The sequence below is a fragment of the Electrophorus electricus genome, chromosome 24, assembly GCF_041902795.1.
Source record: "Electrophorus electricus isolate QZ-2024a chromosome 24, ASM4190279v1, whole genome shotgun sequence".
Classification (NCBI taxonomy): Eukaryota; Metazoa; Chordata; class Actinopteri; order Gymnotiformes; family Gymnotidae; genus Electrophorus; species Electrophorus electricus.
In genome coordinates, this window is record NC_137520.1 from 11,993,277 (window position 1) to 12,007,711 (window position 14,435).

The window sequence follows — 14,435 nt, forward strand, 5'->3', positions numbered from 1 at the left end:
CTCACTGTTTTTCTGGTGTGCTTTTACACACGGAGCTGAGCGGTCTCCCTGAGCCGGGTCCGCGCACGGAGCTCAGGCGGCAGGAATGGCAGTGTCAGTGCGAGTGTGCGCTGGACGCACTTCGTCTGAGACCCCTCCCACATCCCCAAAAACTGTGTGAGACTCCTCCCACCTTTCCGTCCTCGTGTCTACGATCACTCCCACCTGCCTCCCATGTAATACCCCACCCATCCACCCCTCTGGCTGGCCACAAACACTCCACTCTCTCTGCACTTCTGGTCTGTTGTATACCTGTGTGACAGTTTACGCAACGCTCAGTCTGTCTGTGTGCATGTGTGTCTGTGTGTGTGTGTGTGTTTGCGTGAGCGTTTGTTTGTGTGCGCGTGCGTGTCTGTGCACGCGCGTATGTGGATGTGTGTATGCGTGTTTGTGTGTGTACACGAGTGTGAAATGTGAGACAGTGCTGGACAAGCACCGCTCCCAGGGCTCCAATTAGCCCCGTGCTGTTCCTGTAGGGCTGCTGGGAGCTGGGCTGTGATTGGCGGGCGAAAGGTGCAAAAGACTCTTTGATGCGCTCCACCACCCAGAGAGAGCTACAGCTCCATGCCAGCTCCACAATGTGACCCCCGACCCAGGACACAAACACAGCGTCTCTCTCTCTCTCTCTCTCTCTCTCTCTCTCTCTCTCTCTCTATCTCTCTCTCTCTCTCTCTCTCTCTACTCGTTCCGTGGTGACTGTACAGGCTCTCTGCTACCACATCGTTGGTCAGGGCTGACTAATCATCTTAACGCAAGTTCATCCTTCCTTTGCTCTCCTGCTCTCTCACTCCTCGTGCTTCATATGTCTCCTTTGTTCTCCCTCTCTTCCCTCCCTCCTTCCTTTATCTGTTTGATCTTTCTCGCATGCCTTTTCTTTCTGGCTTGTCTGCCTTAGCTTGCAGAATTGCATTGTAGATGAATCATAAGGCAGTCGATAGCTGGCCACGTGGCCGTCCGCGGGGCCGGATCGATAGCTCCGCTGGGCCCTGGCGGGGGGTGGGGGGGGTGTGGAGGAGCAGGAGACGGTGGCGGTCCCCCCCCCGAGCAAGAGGGCAGGACCAGTGCATCCGTGATCCATAAATCCCAAGCTGGCACCTGCCCTAAAGGGCGGCTGGCATGTCCTTGTCTCACCACCCCCTCTCACTCCTTCACCAGCGTCTCCAGGGGCGATGGACAGCTTGTCCCCTCATCAATACTGTGCCACAAGGCCTGGATACCACCCCTCTCCCGGGAACATGCTGTCTCATTGACATAGCACTGTTGTCCTCTGTTTCAGTCTAGCTAGTTTTGCAGACTGTGGTCTGTAGATGGGAAGCTCAGCCCGTCAGCCGCCGTCCGGGACGGCAGGCCGGGGTGGTGTGATCTCTCTACAGGCTGCTCTCTCTGTTAGACACTAGCGAGTGTCTGTGTTCTCTCTCTGTTTCTGTCTCTCCCTCTTACGCGCCCCTTCTCTTATTAAGCCGAGCTGAGCGACTACGCTCTCTGCAGGTTAATAAGCTCCTGTCTCACTCGCCGCGTCCTCGCTCGCTCACTCGCTCGCTCGCTCGCTCGCTGCTCAGGGAGACGAGGTGTTGGCAAAATGACTCGCTCATAGGGGGGGAAAAAAAATGCAATAAATGAATAACAAGGAAAAAAAAGGACAAGAAATTCCTTGTCTGCGGTGACGATAAACATTCTTTCTATGGCGTCGGATTCTCTCGATGTCACTGAGTCACGGTTATCCTGAGGGGAAAGACTAATGTCTGCTGAGTATAACAAGTACACATTATGTAATTCCCCAGAAACTTTAAAACATAGGCTATTATGTACATGTTTAGAATGTAATTGGAACTGCAGAAATGTCACTGCAGATGAATGAAAAATCTAACCCGTTTTAGTTGGGAGATGTTTTGGGTACGCTTGCGGTTTTGAGATTTAATTGTGTGAGAGAGTGTTTCGAACAAAAGCTCTTGTGGGTTTGGAGTCGACATGAAATTAGGCAGGAGGCAGTTCTCCCCCACCCTGGTTTTATTGAGAGAACAAAGTATCCTCTCTGCTGAACATTATCATAAGTAACTACTGCAGGAAATCGGAAGGCAAACACAGGAAGCTCAACAGTGAAGCAAAGCAGAGAGGGAGCTCATTTGCAATAATCCCAGCAGTGATCTGGAGCTGGTGGCCAGAGGAACACAGTCTGTCCGTGCTCGTTAAAATTAGCAGATATTACCACCTATTGGCAGGATGCAGGGAAGGACATGCGATGTGCATCTCAAGGACACAGAGACACAGGAACGTATGATTTGAATACAATTAGAATGTTACCTTGACAGGGTGCTGTGTGTCTTTTTCGATCGCTCAGATGCACATGCGTGCAATAGCTTCACACTGCCCGCCTCCTGACATGCCATTTTGTGAAGATATGAATGAAATTAATGCATTTAGGAAGAAATTAATTTAATTCCCACTGGGAGGTTGTGAACTGGGTAAGAGGCGAGATTGGAGAATGAGGCCAATCTGGAACACCCAGAATACGGACACACACACCAAACACACGGACAGACATATAAACACACAAGCACACATGCGTGCGCATGCACACCCACACCCACACCCACACAACCATCCAAACCGCACCACTGACGAACGCTCACAGGCCAGCCCATACTCACTGCTTCGTTCATACACGCTTGCCTGCCCTTCTAAAGCTTTAATTAAAGCCGACAGAGTGGAGCTGTTCTAGCGCCCTGTCTGGTGTTCGTTAGAGGAGCAGGGCCTCCGGACCCGGCCGGGCGTTTGTTCCGGCGATGTCATAGCGCCACCGTGTTTCCGTCTCCCTCGCTCACCCACGCTCCCTAACTGACTGCAGGCCTGCTTATCGGCCGTCCCATCGCTGACACTTGTCATGCAGAGGTCTCCTTCTGCACGCCTGGTGCTACTGAGATAAGCTGAGCAACCACCCCCTCCCCCAACTCCCCATGCCACTCCTCACCCCACACCCCTTAGCCCTCCCCAGGTCTGGGAGGGACAGACACTACATGCAGCACTGTTATTTATAATCTTTTTAAATTGTCTCTGCCTTTTTTTTTCCCCATCAAGATAACCGCTCAGGGAACATCTGTTTTGTGCTGGAAGGGCGTCAGTTCTCAGGCAACCACTACTAAGAGAGCTAGAGTGGGGGGGTGGGGGGGAGAGAGAGAGAGAGAGAGAGAGAGAGAGAGAGACCCAGACCCAGACCCACAGAGCACACGTGAGCACACGTGAGCAATACGTGAGCTGTAAGTGACAGGTCTCGTAACAGCAGAAGCGTGCAGTGTTGTGTTGGGGCGACTGGCATGGCGTGACGTGTGGGTTCCTCTTTGAAGAATGAGTGAGCTGTTGGCATTGGTATGTCACAGCCGCTGATATAGTTGGTAAGCAATGTGTGTGTGTGTGCGTGTGCGTGTGCGCGCGCGCGTGCGCGTGCGTGTGCGTGTGTGTGTGCGTGTGCGTGTGCATGTGTGTGTGCGTGTGTGAAACATGGCGTCCAGCAGACTTGATGAGTAAGGGATAATGGCATGTGCTCGCTCTTTCCTGAGTAACCTCGTCTGCCGCCAGCTCACCCTCTTCATCTGCACAAGCCTTTCCTGCTCTCCTCTTCTACCTCTTCATCCCTCCATCTCTCTCTTTCTCTCTTTCTCTCTCTCTCTCTCGTTTCAAGCCAGGCAGGCAAAGAGAAACAGCACATGTGGCATTAATCAAGGCGCTTTGTGGGGAGAGTGATGCCCCTCTCAGCCCTGCGTGTCTCTCTTTCTAACGTTACCACAGTTACACTCTGATCACTGCATCCAAGACAGTCATATATATCAAAAAAATATGTATTTTGGAAGCAGAGTCCAGTATATATTCTCAACACAGTAAAGCTGTCAATAAATATGGCACAAGGGTGATATATATATATATTTTTTTATCTCCCTGTAGTTTTTGTTAAGTCACCATAAATACAGTACAGTCATATTTTGGAGTATTTGTTGCTTTATTTTTTTGGGGGGGATAGGCATCCTTCTAAAAATGTCTCTATAAGGCAAACCAGAACAAGAGCAGTTGGTAAAGTCCTCACGTAACGGGCAGATTCAAAGCAGAGATGCTTCTCGTCGTGTGGCGGCTTCTTTCACTATAATGCCCTGGAACAGAACCCCCCCCCAACTCATCTGAAACGAATGAAGTGAAGCCGCGCGCTCTGTCTCCACTGCTGAATGACGGATTTCTCGTCTTCTGTATGAGGCCCAGCACGGGAGGAAGGCCAGCGCTGATAATCATCGCTGTTGACGTGAAGTTGAACTGCGGCGAGAAGGAATCTTCCCCCTTCCCTCTACGGAGCCGCGCTCGATTTCCATATTAATCTGTCACGTCCGGGCCTCGGAGAATCCGGCCTTGCGATAACGGCGCAGTTAACATTTCACCCAGCATGTATAAATATGCAACGTTCTGATAAGTCTAATTGAATGGCTTATGTATACAGAGACAGAGGCTGAGTTATGACGGCCCTCCCCGTAGACAGACCTCCCAGAAGCCCGCACACCTGCTCTCAGCCGAGCGCCGCTAACGACACACACGGTCTCTCGAGGAGAAAGCAAATAGAAGCTCATCGCAGGCGAACGGGGGTGTGACCCTTCGACCTGGTGGCGGCACCTCTATTCCACCAGCCTCACACCTCTTTGCGATGGCTCTCAGCCGTACGAGGTGTCTAATGGAAAGAGCTGCTTTAATATGGAATGAAATTTGTTCCTTTATTATGTGATCAAAAATAATAGCATTGAGAGCAAATCTGTTGACACTGCAAAAGAAACAATAAATCATTGCAAGTAAACTTGCTCATTTTTTAGATTGATATCGATTGATAATGAAACTATTTGTATTGCAAACAAAAAATTTATTTTCATAATAAAGTGTCAGAAAAGACACTGAGTGTGAGACCAAACAGCATCGTCTGGAGAGGGTGTGGATTCATTTAGTCATTCTACCAGCCCACAGTCCAAACCTAAATGAGATTTATTATCTGAATGACACTTTCTTTGACTGTCATAAAAATAGTTTTTTTATCAGTCATCTTTTTTTATCTTTTCTGCCGGGACAGTGTTTTTGCGCTCAGTTCTGTTATTCTCCATTGCACCGTTCATGCTGTGGCCAGTCGTGGTGAAGCGAGGTGTGCTCATAACTGAGGACGTACAGCGTGTCTTACGTCTGAGAGTGAGTTTAATGAATGAATGAATTCAGCTTTATCTGTTTAGTTTGTTTTACATTAGCCATTGAAGGTCATTGGGAGCACTGGTAAGGACCCCCACACACACACCCCACCCCCACCCCTCTCAGGGACAGGTAGGAAACCTTAAGAGGGAAAAAGAAGAATTTTGATCCCAAGAAAGACTCCTGAGCTAGGAAAATCTGGACTGCTCAGACACCAAATAAGAGCAATGATAACATGATTCAGAAAGAGAGAGAGAGAGGGAGGGAGAGGAAGGGAGAGGAAGGGAGCGAAGTGGAGCTGATGGATGCACAGAATGGAGGAATGAGAGAACAGGGATGGGCAGTAGGAGAGGTGGAGGACACAGTGCACAGAGTCCCGGTGCTTTGGCACAAAGGGTGAAGCCCCAGTGAGAGGCAGAATGGAGGATGGCATCATTTGAGTGGCATCTCTAATTAAAAGAGGCGGTTTTGGGCCAGAGCTGCGCGCTGGTGGGACACCGCCTCCTGTTCTGGATCACCCCCCGAGACTCGTTCTGTCCAGTGATTGATGAGCAATCACAAAAATAAACAAGTGTCAGACGCCTCTCGAGCTGCGCTCGAAAATGATGCATGCAGCGCGGTGGTTAAAACCGAGGGACGGAAATGATAAAATAACCACAAAGACAACACCAGACCCACAGTGGGCTTTGTTTCAGAGTGAGCGACTGCTTACGGTACTCACGGGGCTGTATATATCCGTGTGTGTGTGTGCGTGTGTGTGTTAGGGAATGAGTGTGTGGGCTGTGTCATGTAGAAGGTGGCCATGTTTCCATTGCTGCCAGTGTAAGTTGAGACCCTGCTGGTCTTGGCTCAGAGGCACTGATGGCTGCCAGCGAGCCTGCTTCCTCCTGGGACTCGGCCAGAACCAGCCAGCTGTAGCACTGCTATGCGTGTGTGTGCGTGTGTGTGTGCGCATGTCCGCGCCTGCATGCATGAATATCTCTGTGGATACGTGTGTGTGTGTGTGTGTGTGTTTGTGTGTGTGTGTGTGTGTGTGCATGCGTCTTTATGTAAGAGTATGCATGTCGCACACATCATTGGTATGCCTGTGCAACTTTCACCCTTTGTAATTATTAGCCAGCGCTTAACACACGTGCCTTTACGGTTCCTGCTAATGTGGAAGCTGACAGCAGCTTTTCACAGTCTCGGCCGACAGTGTTATCAGCCACCAGGCAAAGGAGAAAGTAAAGTTCAAATGAATTATGCATGAAATGGCGAGGGAGATCTCTCTCTCCCTGGGGAACATTCTTCAGCACTCCTCACAGAACGTGGAGCAACAGAAAAGGCTTCAGCCCCTCACGCTTGCGTCGCCTGCTCTGTCTCTGTGATTTCACCCAGCAAGGACCCCACATCCAGGGCTCCTCTCTCAGCAGATGGGACCCACTGCTGCAAATTTATGCTGAAGGTTGCTTTGTTCATTGTCAAACTGTGCATGCCAATGCAAAAAAAAAAATAAAAAAAACCTCCAAAACCCCCCGTCTGTAAAAATGGCCGTGTCGATTTAGGTGCTGGAGCGTTACTGATTCCGTTAGGGCATGCGATGGCCTCTTTGTGCTGCTCCCACGCCAAGTCCTGCAGCTCTGACTTTAACTAAATATTTCCTCTTCTTCTTCTTTTTTTCCCTCCTTCTCCTCGCCCCCTCCTGACGCCCCCCCGCGTCCTTCTCACTGGGATCTAGGCCACAGAATGGGTCTATGATCCTGTACAACAGAAAAAAGGTGAAGTACAGGAAGGACGGCTACTGTTGGAAGAAGAGGAAAGATGGAAAGACCACGCGAGAGGATCACATGAAGCTGAAAGTGCAGGGCGTCGAGGTAAGAGCCCCTCCCCTCCCCAGCTTTCGGTTCCTACCCCCCCTGCCTCGCCCAGGCGGGTGGGTGGAATGGGTGAGACCAAATCATGGCAGGAGTTTGGCTTTGGACTGGTACCTCTCTGCTGAGTGCTGTGGTTATGTTTCTCTCTCCTTTCATACATACAGCTACCTTCTCAATGGATGGATGAGTGCACTAGTATTATAAGACCTTTTCATGTGACACACACACACACACACACACACACACACACACATACACACACACACGTGCTCGCACACAGCAGCCCCAAATCCCAACCCTGCCAAAACCACACTGAAAATAAAAAATACACCTCAGCAGCACAATTTTAGTTTTCCCCTGGTAGCAAACAAAATGGAAGCAATTGTTTGTACCTTATTAAGCTCTGGATGTTACCTTTGCTCCAGAGAGGCAGCATTAATCTTCCCCCCATGCAGGGAGCCACCATCATCACAGGTAGACCCTGGGCCCCTGCACCAGCCTGGCCCGGCTCTGCACACCCCTGCTCTCTCTCTCTCTCTCTCTCTCTCTCTCCCTCTCTCTCTCTCTGCCTCGCTCTCTTTTTGACACTCACGCAAACGCACCCGCGCTCCAGGTTCCAGTCACACCCACACCCACCACGCACACACACACACACACACACACACACACACACAGCAGGAGGGATTTTGCTGCTCTCCGTGGACGGGGCTGATCTTCCCATGTTGATTTTTCGAGCAGATGGGCAAGGGACAGCCAGCAGGAGGGTGTCCCTTGGGGGGGGGTGGAGCTCCGCTTGCCTGGCATGATGTAGCACAGGCATACGGAGGTGTTCTCTGTAGCAAGGCACACACACACTTGCACACTGGGCCGTGCCACCTCTCAGAGCGACTGTGCTCTTCAGAGACAGGGCTGGGTCTTCTGCTGCAGTTTGGGGTGGTGTCCTAAGACTCTTTGTTTTACTTTGCCATCACCCTTTTTAATTTGGACCGTTTTATGGGCATTGATGAAATCTCTTTTTAAAGCTCCTAAAGAGACTTGTGGTTGAGCGTTTCGCTGCTGGCAGCTTTAATAAGGGAGTAGAGACGGTCAGGAGTGTGTTCCCCATCACCTCCATGCGCGCAGCGAGGCTTCTGCAGCCATCATACACACTTCTGCTAACGGCAACGTCGGGAGAAGGGACTCCTAACAACATTCAACTGAAAGGTGGTGAATCAGGAAATCTCTTTCTTTCTCTCTCTCTCTCACTCTATTTCCCTCACTCTCTTTCTTGCTCTCTCTATCCTCCCCCCCCCCTTCTATCTCTATGTCTTCCATGTCAACAGTGCAACAGTTCACAGTGTTCACTAGAATCTGAATGCACGCCCTCGTCTTGCAGGCTTATCTTGTTCCATATGCTCAGCTGGGTAAGTGGCAGGAGCTTAGCGCAGACTAATTGCGGCGGGCCGGTTGCAGGGGTTAGGGTGACTCATCAGGATGAACCCCCCCCCCCCCCGTCTCTTCACCCCACCCCCCACCGCATGGCTGGGTAAGGGGGAAGGAGAGAGCGAAGGGTCTCCATGGGGAACGCTTTCAGCTTCCAGCACGCTCTCGGCCCTCCTGACCCACCTCCCGTGACCTGGGCGACCTTCACAAGCGGCGCCGTCAGATACCGGACGTGCGGTGGACAGCCTGTGACAGGCGTTCGGGTCAGTCGCCCGTAGTGATGAATGAAGCACCCTACGTCCTGGTGGAGGCTGCTCCCAGCCTGCCACAGGCGCGGGTGCAGCACGACGTGACGGCTGGCACTCCGGGCCGCGCTTCCCGCTCACCGAGTGAGCGCTGGGCGATCAATCAGTGGCGTGCGCTCCGGGATAATAACCCTGCCCTATCCGTCTTCCTCAGACCTGTTTACGGTGGAACGCAAATAAATGCTTTGACCTTAACCTTTAGCGATCGCTCTCACCGAGTGCTGTCTTCTCTGGCTGGGCTGGAATTAGCGGAGGTGAGGTCGCCCACACGGCAGGTCCTTCGCTCCTGCCTCTTTCTGGAGTTTTGTTCTGCCCCCCTTGTGGGAGTGCGTTGCTGGATCCCCAGGAGACGTTGGCACTCCAGGACTACAGAGTTTAGCAGAGGGAGAAGGCGTGTGTGTGTGTGTGTGTGTGTGTGTGTGTGTGTGTGTGTGTGTGTGAGACAGTCACACATGGCCTGAGTGAATGTCAATGCCCTTTCCTGCTCTGTCCGAAGGGGACGGATGTTGGAAGCTGCCACTAGCTCAGCAGTCCGTGTAGTCTCCAGATCCTGCATCTTCCCAGCCTCTTTCTCTCTCTCTCTCTCTCTCTCCTGTTCACCCACTCCCTCTCTCCTCTCTCCCTCCCTCTCTCTCTCTGTCTCTCCACCTGTCCCTTCTCTGTCCACGCCCTGGCCGAACCTTGAGCCCAACACTAATGCTCCCTGTTCCCTAAAATTGGAATGTTGGCCGTTACAGCGTTGGTGCTTAACAGGCTATAAAATAGCAGCCTGCCTGACTGGCGCCTCCTCATCACTCCAGGTGAGCCAGGAAGACAGATAAATTAAAGAGCTCCTCCCCTCTCTGCTCCTTCCTCCTCCCCCTCCACACAAGCCGATTCAGACACCTGGGAAAGGTGTGCCTGACAGCTACTGCAGCCTACTATAGCCGGCCGCCAGTCCTGCCTGGCACCCACATGGCCACTTTGTCCAGCACACGCTCATCCGTGTGCCTAATATTGCCTGGATAGGTGACCTCGTACAAGGATAGCTGGTTTGTCTTTCCATTACTCGGGCCTTTTAAGGGCCATCAGTCCCAACTGTGGATTCAGGGAATGAGGTTCGGAGAAAAGTGCTGAAAAGTGGAAAAGTTGGAATTGTCACACTGGCAGGTGCCTGATTTCACCCTGCTACTTGCCCTGGAAATTTCCCCGGCTTGTGCAGGCCATCCAGTTGCAGCTTTTCAGATGGGCTGCTCTTTCAGGGTTGATGGAAGAGATGTGGCGTTCACAACCACTAGGGAACCGATATTTGCCTAAACTCCTCCGTTCAACAGAGCTTGCACATCGAGGCAACGGACGCTGGCCGGCCTAGCCGCGTTTGGGGCTGGGGCGTGGGCCAGAGCCCAATGTTTAACCCCACTCCTTCCTCAATTAGCCGCTAACACAGGTTGTGCTATTGGTGGCCGCCCCTCCCCCATCCTCAGTGCTCTAATAAACTCTCAAACACACATCGATTTCTGTTAAGTGCAGGCGGCAAGGCTGGTGAGTTATTTCATTACCCTGTGGTAATTATACAGATTGCAATAAGCTTTCTTATTTAGATTCAGTTGCTCTCTCTCTTTACCGATTTACCTTGGCCGAGGCAGAAAAAGAAAAAAAAAACAGTGAGCCCATCCTTTTCCGTCCCATCCTGTTAGCTCGTGTTGGGATCCATCTAACGTGAGACATCAGCCGCGCAGCCACGCGACCGGCCGAGCTAATGGAGCGCACCCGCTCCTCAGTCGCCTCCGCTCATTGATAATAATGAAGACAGATGTCAAAATGCTTGTTGCTAATGCCGTAATCGAGCGGATGCCATTTCAGCGGGCGATCGGGGGATGTGGGGGGGGTCTGGCCTAGCGTATCGCTGCACACCCTCCCCACCACACTGCCCCGATGGTGGGCGGCTCAAAGGCGACAGCCAGGCTGGTCCGCTAGCCTGGGTGGGTTAGCCACAGCTCAGGGCCTCTTTTCATTCCCAATTATCAGCCCATCCTCCCTCTGGGGGGACGTTTTGCCTGTAATTGTTTAGAAAATGGTTATTATTTTGTGGCGCACCACATGCTGTTGAGAGCGAGGTGGGCACAACGGCTCGGCAAGCACGCCTGCTGCAGATGCCCACACCAACAGCTTGGGCGACCAGATGCGAGGTGCGGGATGGAGGAAGCGGCGTAGCAGAGAGCCGCGCGCCTGCCGCTGCGAAATTAGTGCCACATAAAGGGAGGAATCGACTCCCTCCCGCCCCCCTCACCGAAACTCTGGCTCCTGCCGATCGGATCCGACCCCGCGCCTCTCCCAAGACGGCTCTCTACCTTAAGCCCGCGCTTGATGGCTTTCCGTCCGCCGCAGCTCGGGATTGCTGTTTCGAGTTTTCCCGAGCAGGTAGTGGGAACGGAATCACTCTGGAAGCCCTAACCCTGTCGCTTCCAGCCTCGTCGCACTCAGCAGTGAATGGCCGCTGTCCCAGCGTGACCCGGTCTCGTCAGCCGCTGTGGATAAAAAGGGACGCGGAGGACGGACCTGTCGAATCACATTTCCATCTGCGGGGTTCACCAGCGAGGCCTGTCCTTGTGATGTCTGCTACAAAAGTATGAACATCAAAAACCGAACCGCTGTACAATACACAGGAGTTTTCTCGCTCGAAGGCCGACGAAGGCTGAACTTGAAATGAAAAATGTCCGGGTGGACTTCCTTTCCCGAACACTCTTCAGCCATTCTGCCCCAGAGGAGGGGTTCACACCCACTGCTCTCTTCTCCCGCGCCCGCTCTGAGGTTTCCATGGCTTTTCATATCTGGAGTAGAAGCAATGTGTCCTAAAGCATTAACCCTGGATAATTAAGAGGCTTTCCAGACTCCAGCAAGTGCAGCAGGTGCCTCAGATTCAGCCGAGCTCCCCCTCGAAGCTGCCGTAATTAGTTTGCAGCTCATAATCTCACCATCATTCTGGAGCTTTGCAGGAGTTCAGATCAAGCACGAGATTTTTATGGGAGGGAGGGGCTAATTTTAGGCATGCGGGGATGGGAGGACATAAGAGGACAAAAGACAACCATTGTCTACGCTTCCTAAGAATTTAATTTCACACTTGTGGCGCCAAACATTCATGATGGGCCTTCTGGGGCATCTGCTTCTGCAGAGCTTAAGGCACAGGGAGACAAAACGGAGGATGTGTCGCCTCGGCCTAAGCCCCGCCTCTCCATAAGCCACGCCTCACCCTAAGCCCCGCCTTACCCCAAACCCCGCCTCTCCCTAAGCCAGCCTGGTGATCTGGCCAGTCCTCCTCCATCAGGATCACTGCTGACTACAGTCCTCTCCATGTCTGTTCAACGCAGGCAACGTGTTTGTCTTGGGTGTTTTTCGTGCGTGAAGGCAGGAAACTGCTTCCTCTGTGCGGGCAGGGCGTGACGGGTCCCCTCAGCCTGGGCCGGCCATAATCGAAGTCGAACATAAAGCGTTAATGTGGCGTGGCACCAGCGACTTGTAAAATTGTGTACCCGTCCGGACGGCGCCGATTCCCAGCAGATGCGCGCAGGCCTTTTAAAATGCAGTCGGAGCGACCTGCACCTCCTCGCCTGTCGTCGTCCACTTGTTCAGCAGAGCTGCACAAAAGCAATCTGAGTGGAGGCTGCGTTTAATAGTCCAGCCTCAGGACAGAGAGAGAGAGAGAGAGAGAGAGAGACATTTGCGTCACCTGGCAGGTCACCTGGCAGGTCGCGCATGCCGCTGGAAACACCACTTGCTCAAATCTCCTCATTCGTGCCACCGTCGTGCACATGACTGAAGTGTGCATGACTCAGGCATCAGTGACCGTCTTTACCGTGGCCCCGTCCGCCCCCGGGCTGTGATGGTGCGGCACAGAAGCTGCCGACTACGCCCAGGCAGGGGGCGGATAAAAGGAGCCTTTTGGCATTATTCATACACATGTGGCAGTGTTGACTCAATATTGATTATAAACAGAGTCTAATCGTGGGGAAATGTCTTTGTTGTGATGTATGATTCGCCGCGCTGCTTTTGCATTTGCCTCTCTCGTCAGGGAGCGCACAGCTTTCGCTTCATTTGTCAGCCTGCCTGGTGATGAAATTGCCGTATTCAGCACACAAATCTCCAGAGACTGAGTTCAAAGCAAAGACACTAAGCAGGCAGCTTTAAACTGACTTGCGCATGCTTTCATATAGATTTTTTTTTCCCTCGTCTCCTTGCTAAGTCATCTAAAATTCTTTTTTTTAATTACCTACGTCAGGGGCCCAGGCACCGTTCTAGGACCATGTGGGGTATTTTTTGTTTGTGTGTTTGGCTTGTTTTGTTTTGTTTTGTTTTGGGGTTTTTTTTTTCAAAGGCTGTGGAAAAAAAAGAACGTTGAGGTCACTTTGTAATAACAGCCTGGCCCACTTTGTATGTGACATGCGTAGTGTAAGGCTTTGTCCAAGTGTAATTGCAGTCAGAATAATTGTGAGAGAGCAATGTTTTTAGTTCATGTGGGAACAGATTTAAAAATACTTGGCTACTAGACAGTTTGCTGCTATCCTCTCTGTTTCTCTGTCTCAATGCCTCTCTCTATATATACATACCTCTCACTTCCTCACTCTTTCTACACACCCCACCCACCCCCACCCCTTTCTCACTCACTCATGACCTTTCCTGAACTCTACCTGAGCTGGTGGAGCTGGAACAGTTCCTTGACATTATTGTATCCTCTCCTGACTCTGTGCCTGCATCAGTGTGTGCATTTCAGCCCGTGAGACTCAGGGGTCTATTCGTCGTGGCATTCACAGAAACCTCTCTGAATCGATCTCCGCACTAGAGCTGCTATCGGCCAGTGCACGAGCGCTTCCAGCTCACAGAGTTTCTTCGTTGACGTGCTCTACAGGACGCGCGTTTGTTCCGGTGAGCCTACATGCCCGGGCCATGTCTTACTCGCATGCAGCAGGGAGGTTTCAAAGTCATTTGCTGCCATATTATGTTTAATAACTGTAAAAAGCAAAATGTAGTAGTGTTCCAACATCCGGTCTTCAAAGGCAGCGTAATGAGCATGTGAGCAGGGTAGTTCAAAGGGAATGTTTAAGTGTTTATATGTAACCATATAGTGCCTGTGAAGTGCCTCATTTTGCCAGTGAGGTTGAGGGAATTGATATTTAACATGAAAGAAATGCTTAAGTGGAGTTTAACTGAGAAAACAGGTTACAGCCTTGTGCTCCGGGCAATGGGGAGAACAGTTAAACACATTCTCCACTGGCACCAGTTTACTCCCATCTTCACACACACACACACACACACACACACACACACACACACACACACACACACACACACACACACCCCATCTCTCCATCTTGTTGCCCTGTGCTGTTATTTATACCAGTGCCATGGTTATTGCCCTTCATTTTAAACACCATTTTGCTGTTGTTACTCATTACCATGTTTAGTTTAGGGGCTCTGAGGGGCAAACTGCCTTGGAAATGCAAAAGTGTTGTGTAAACTCAGGGGATGGTGTGGCTTAAAGTCAGCGGGTGGTGTTGTGTAAACTCAGGGGATGGTGTGGCGTAAACTTATGGGATGGTCCTGCGCTTGGCATGTGCTCATTGTCTAAAGTACTTCCTCC

General features: G+C 51.6%; 1 protein-coding gene across 9 annotated transcripts in view; it reads left to right on the forward strand.

Moving 5' to 3' along the window:
• camta1a (calmodulin binding transcription activator 1a) overlaps positions 1–14,435 on the forward strand; it is a 260,811-nt gene that overhangs the window by 142,635 nt on the left and 103,741 nt on the right. For all 9 annotated transcript variants that reach the window (XM_035522400.2, XM_081706806.1, XM_081706807.1 and 6 more), the window contains exon 5: positions 6,959–7,094. In XM_035522400.2, the coding sequence (XP_035378293.1) occupies positions 6,959–7,094 (136 nt within the window). The remainder of the gene's footprint in view (positions 1–6,958; positions 7,095–14,435) is intronic.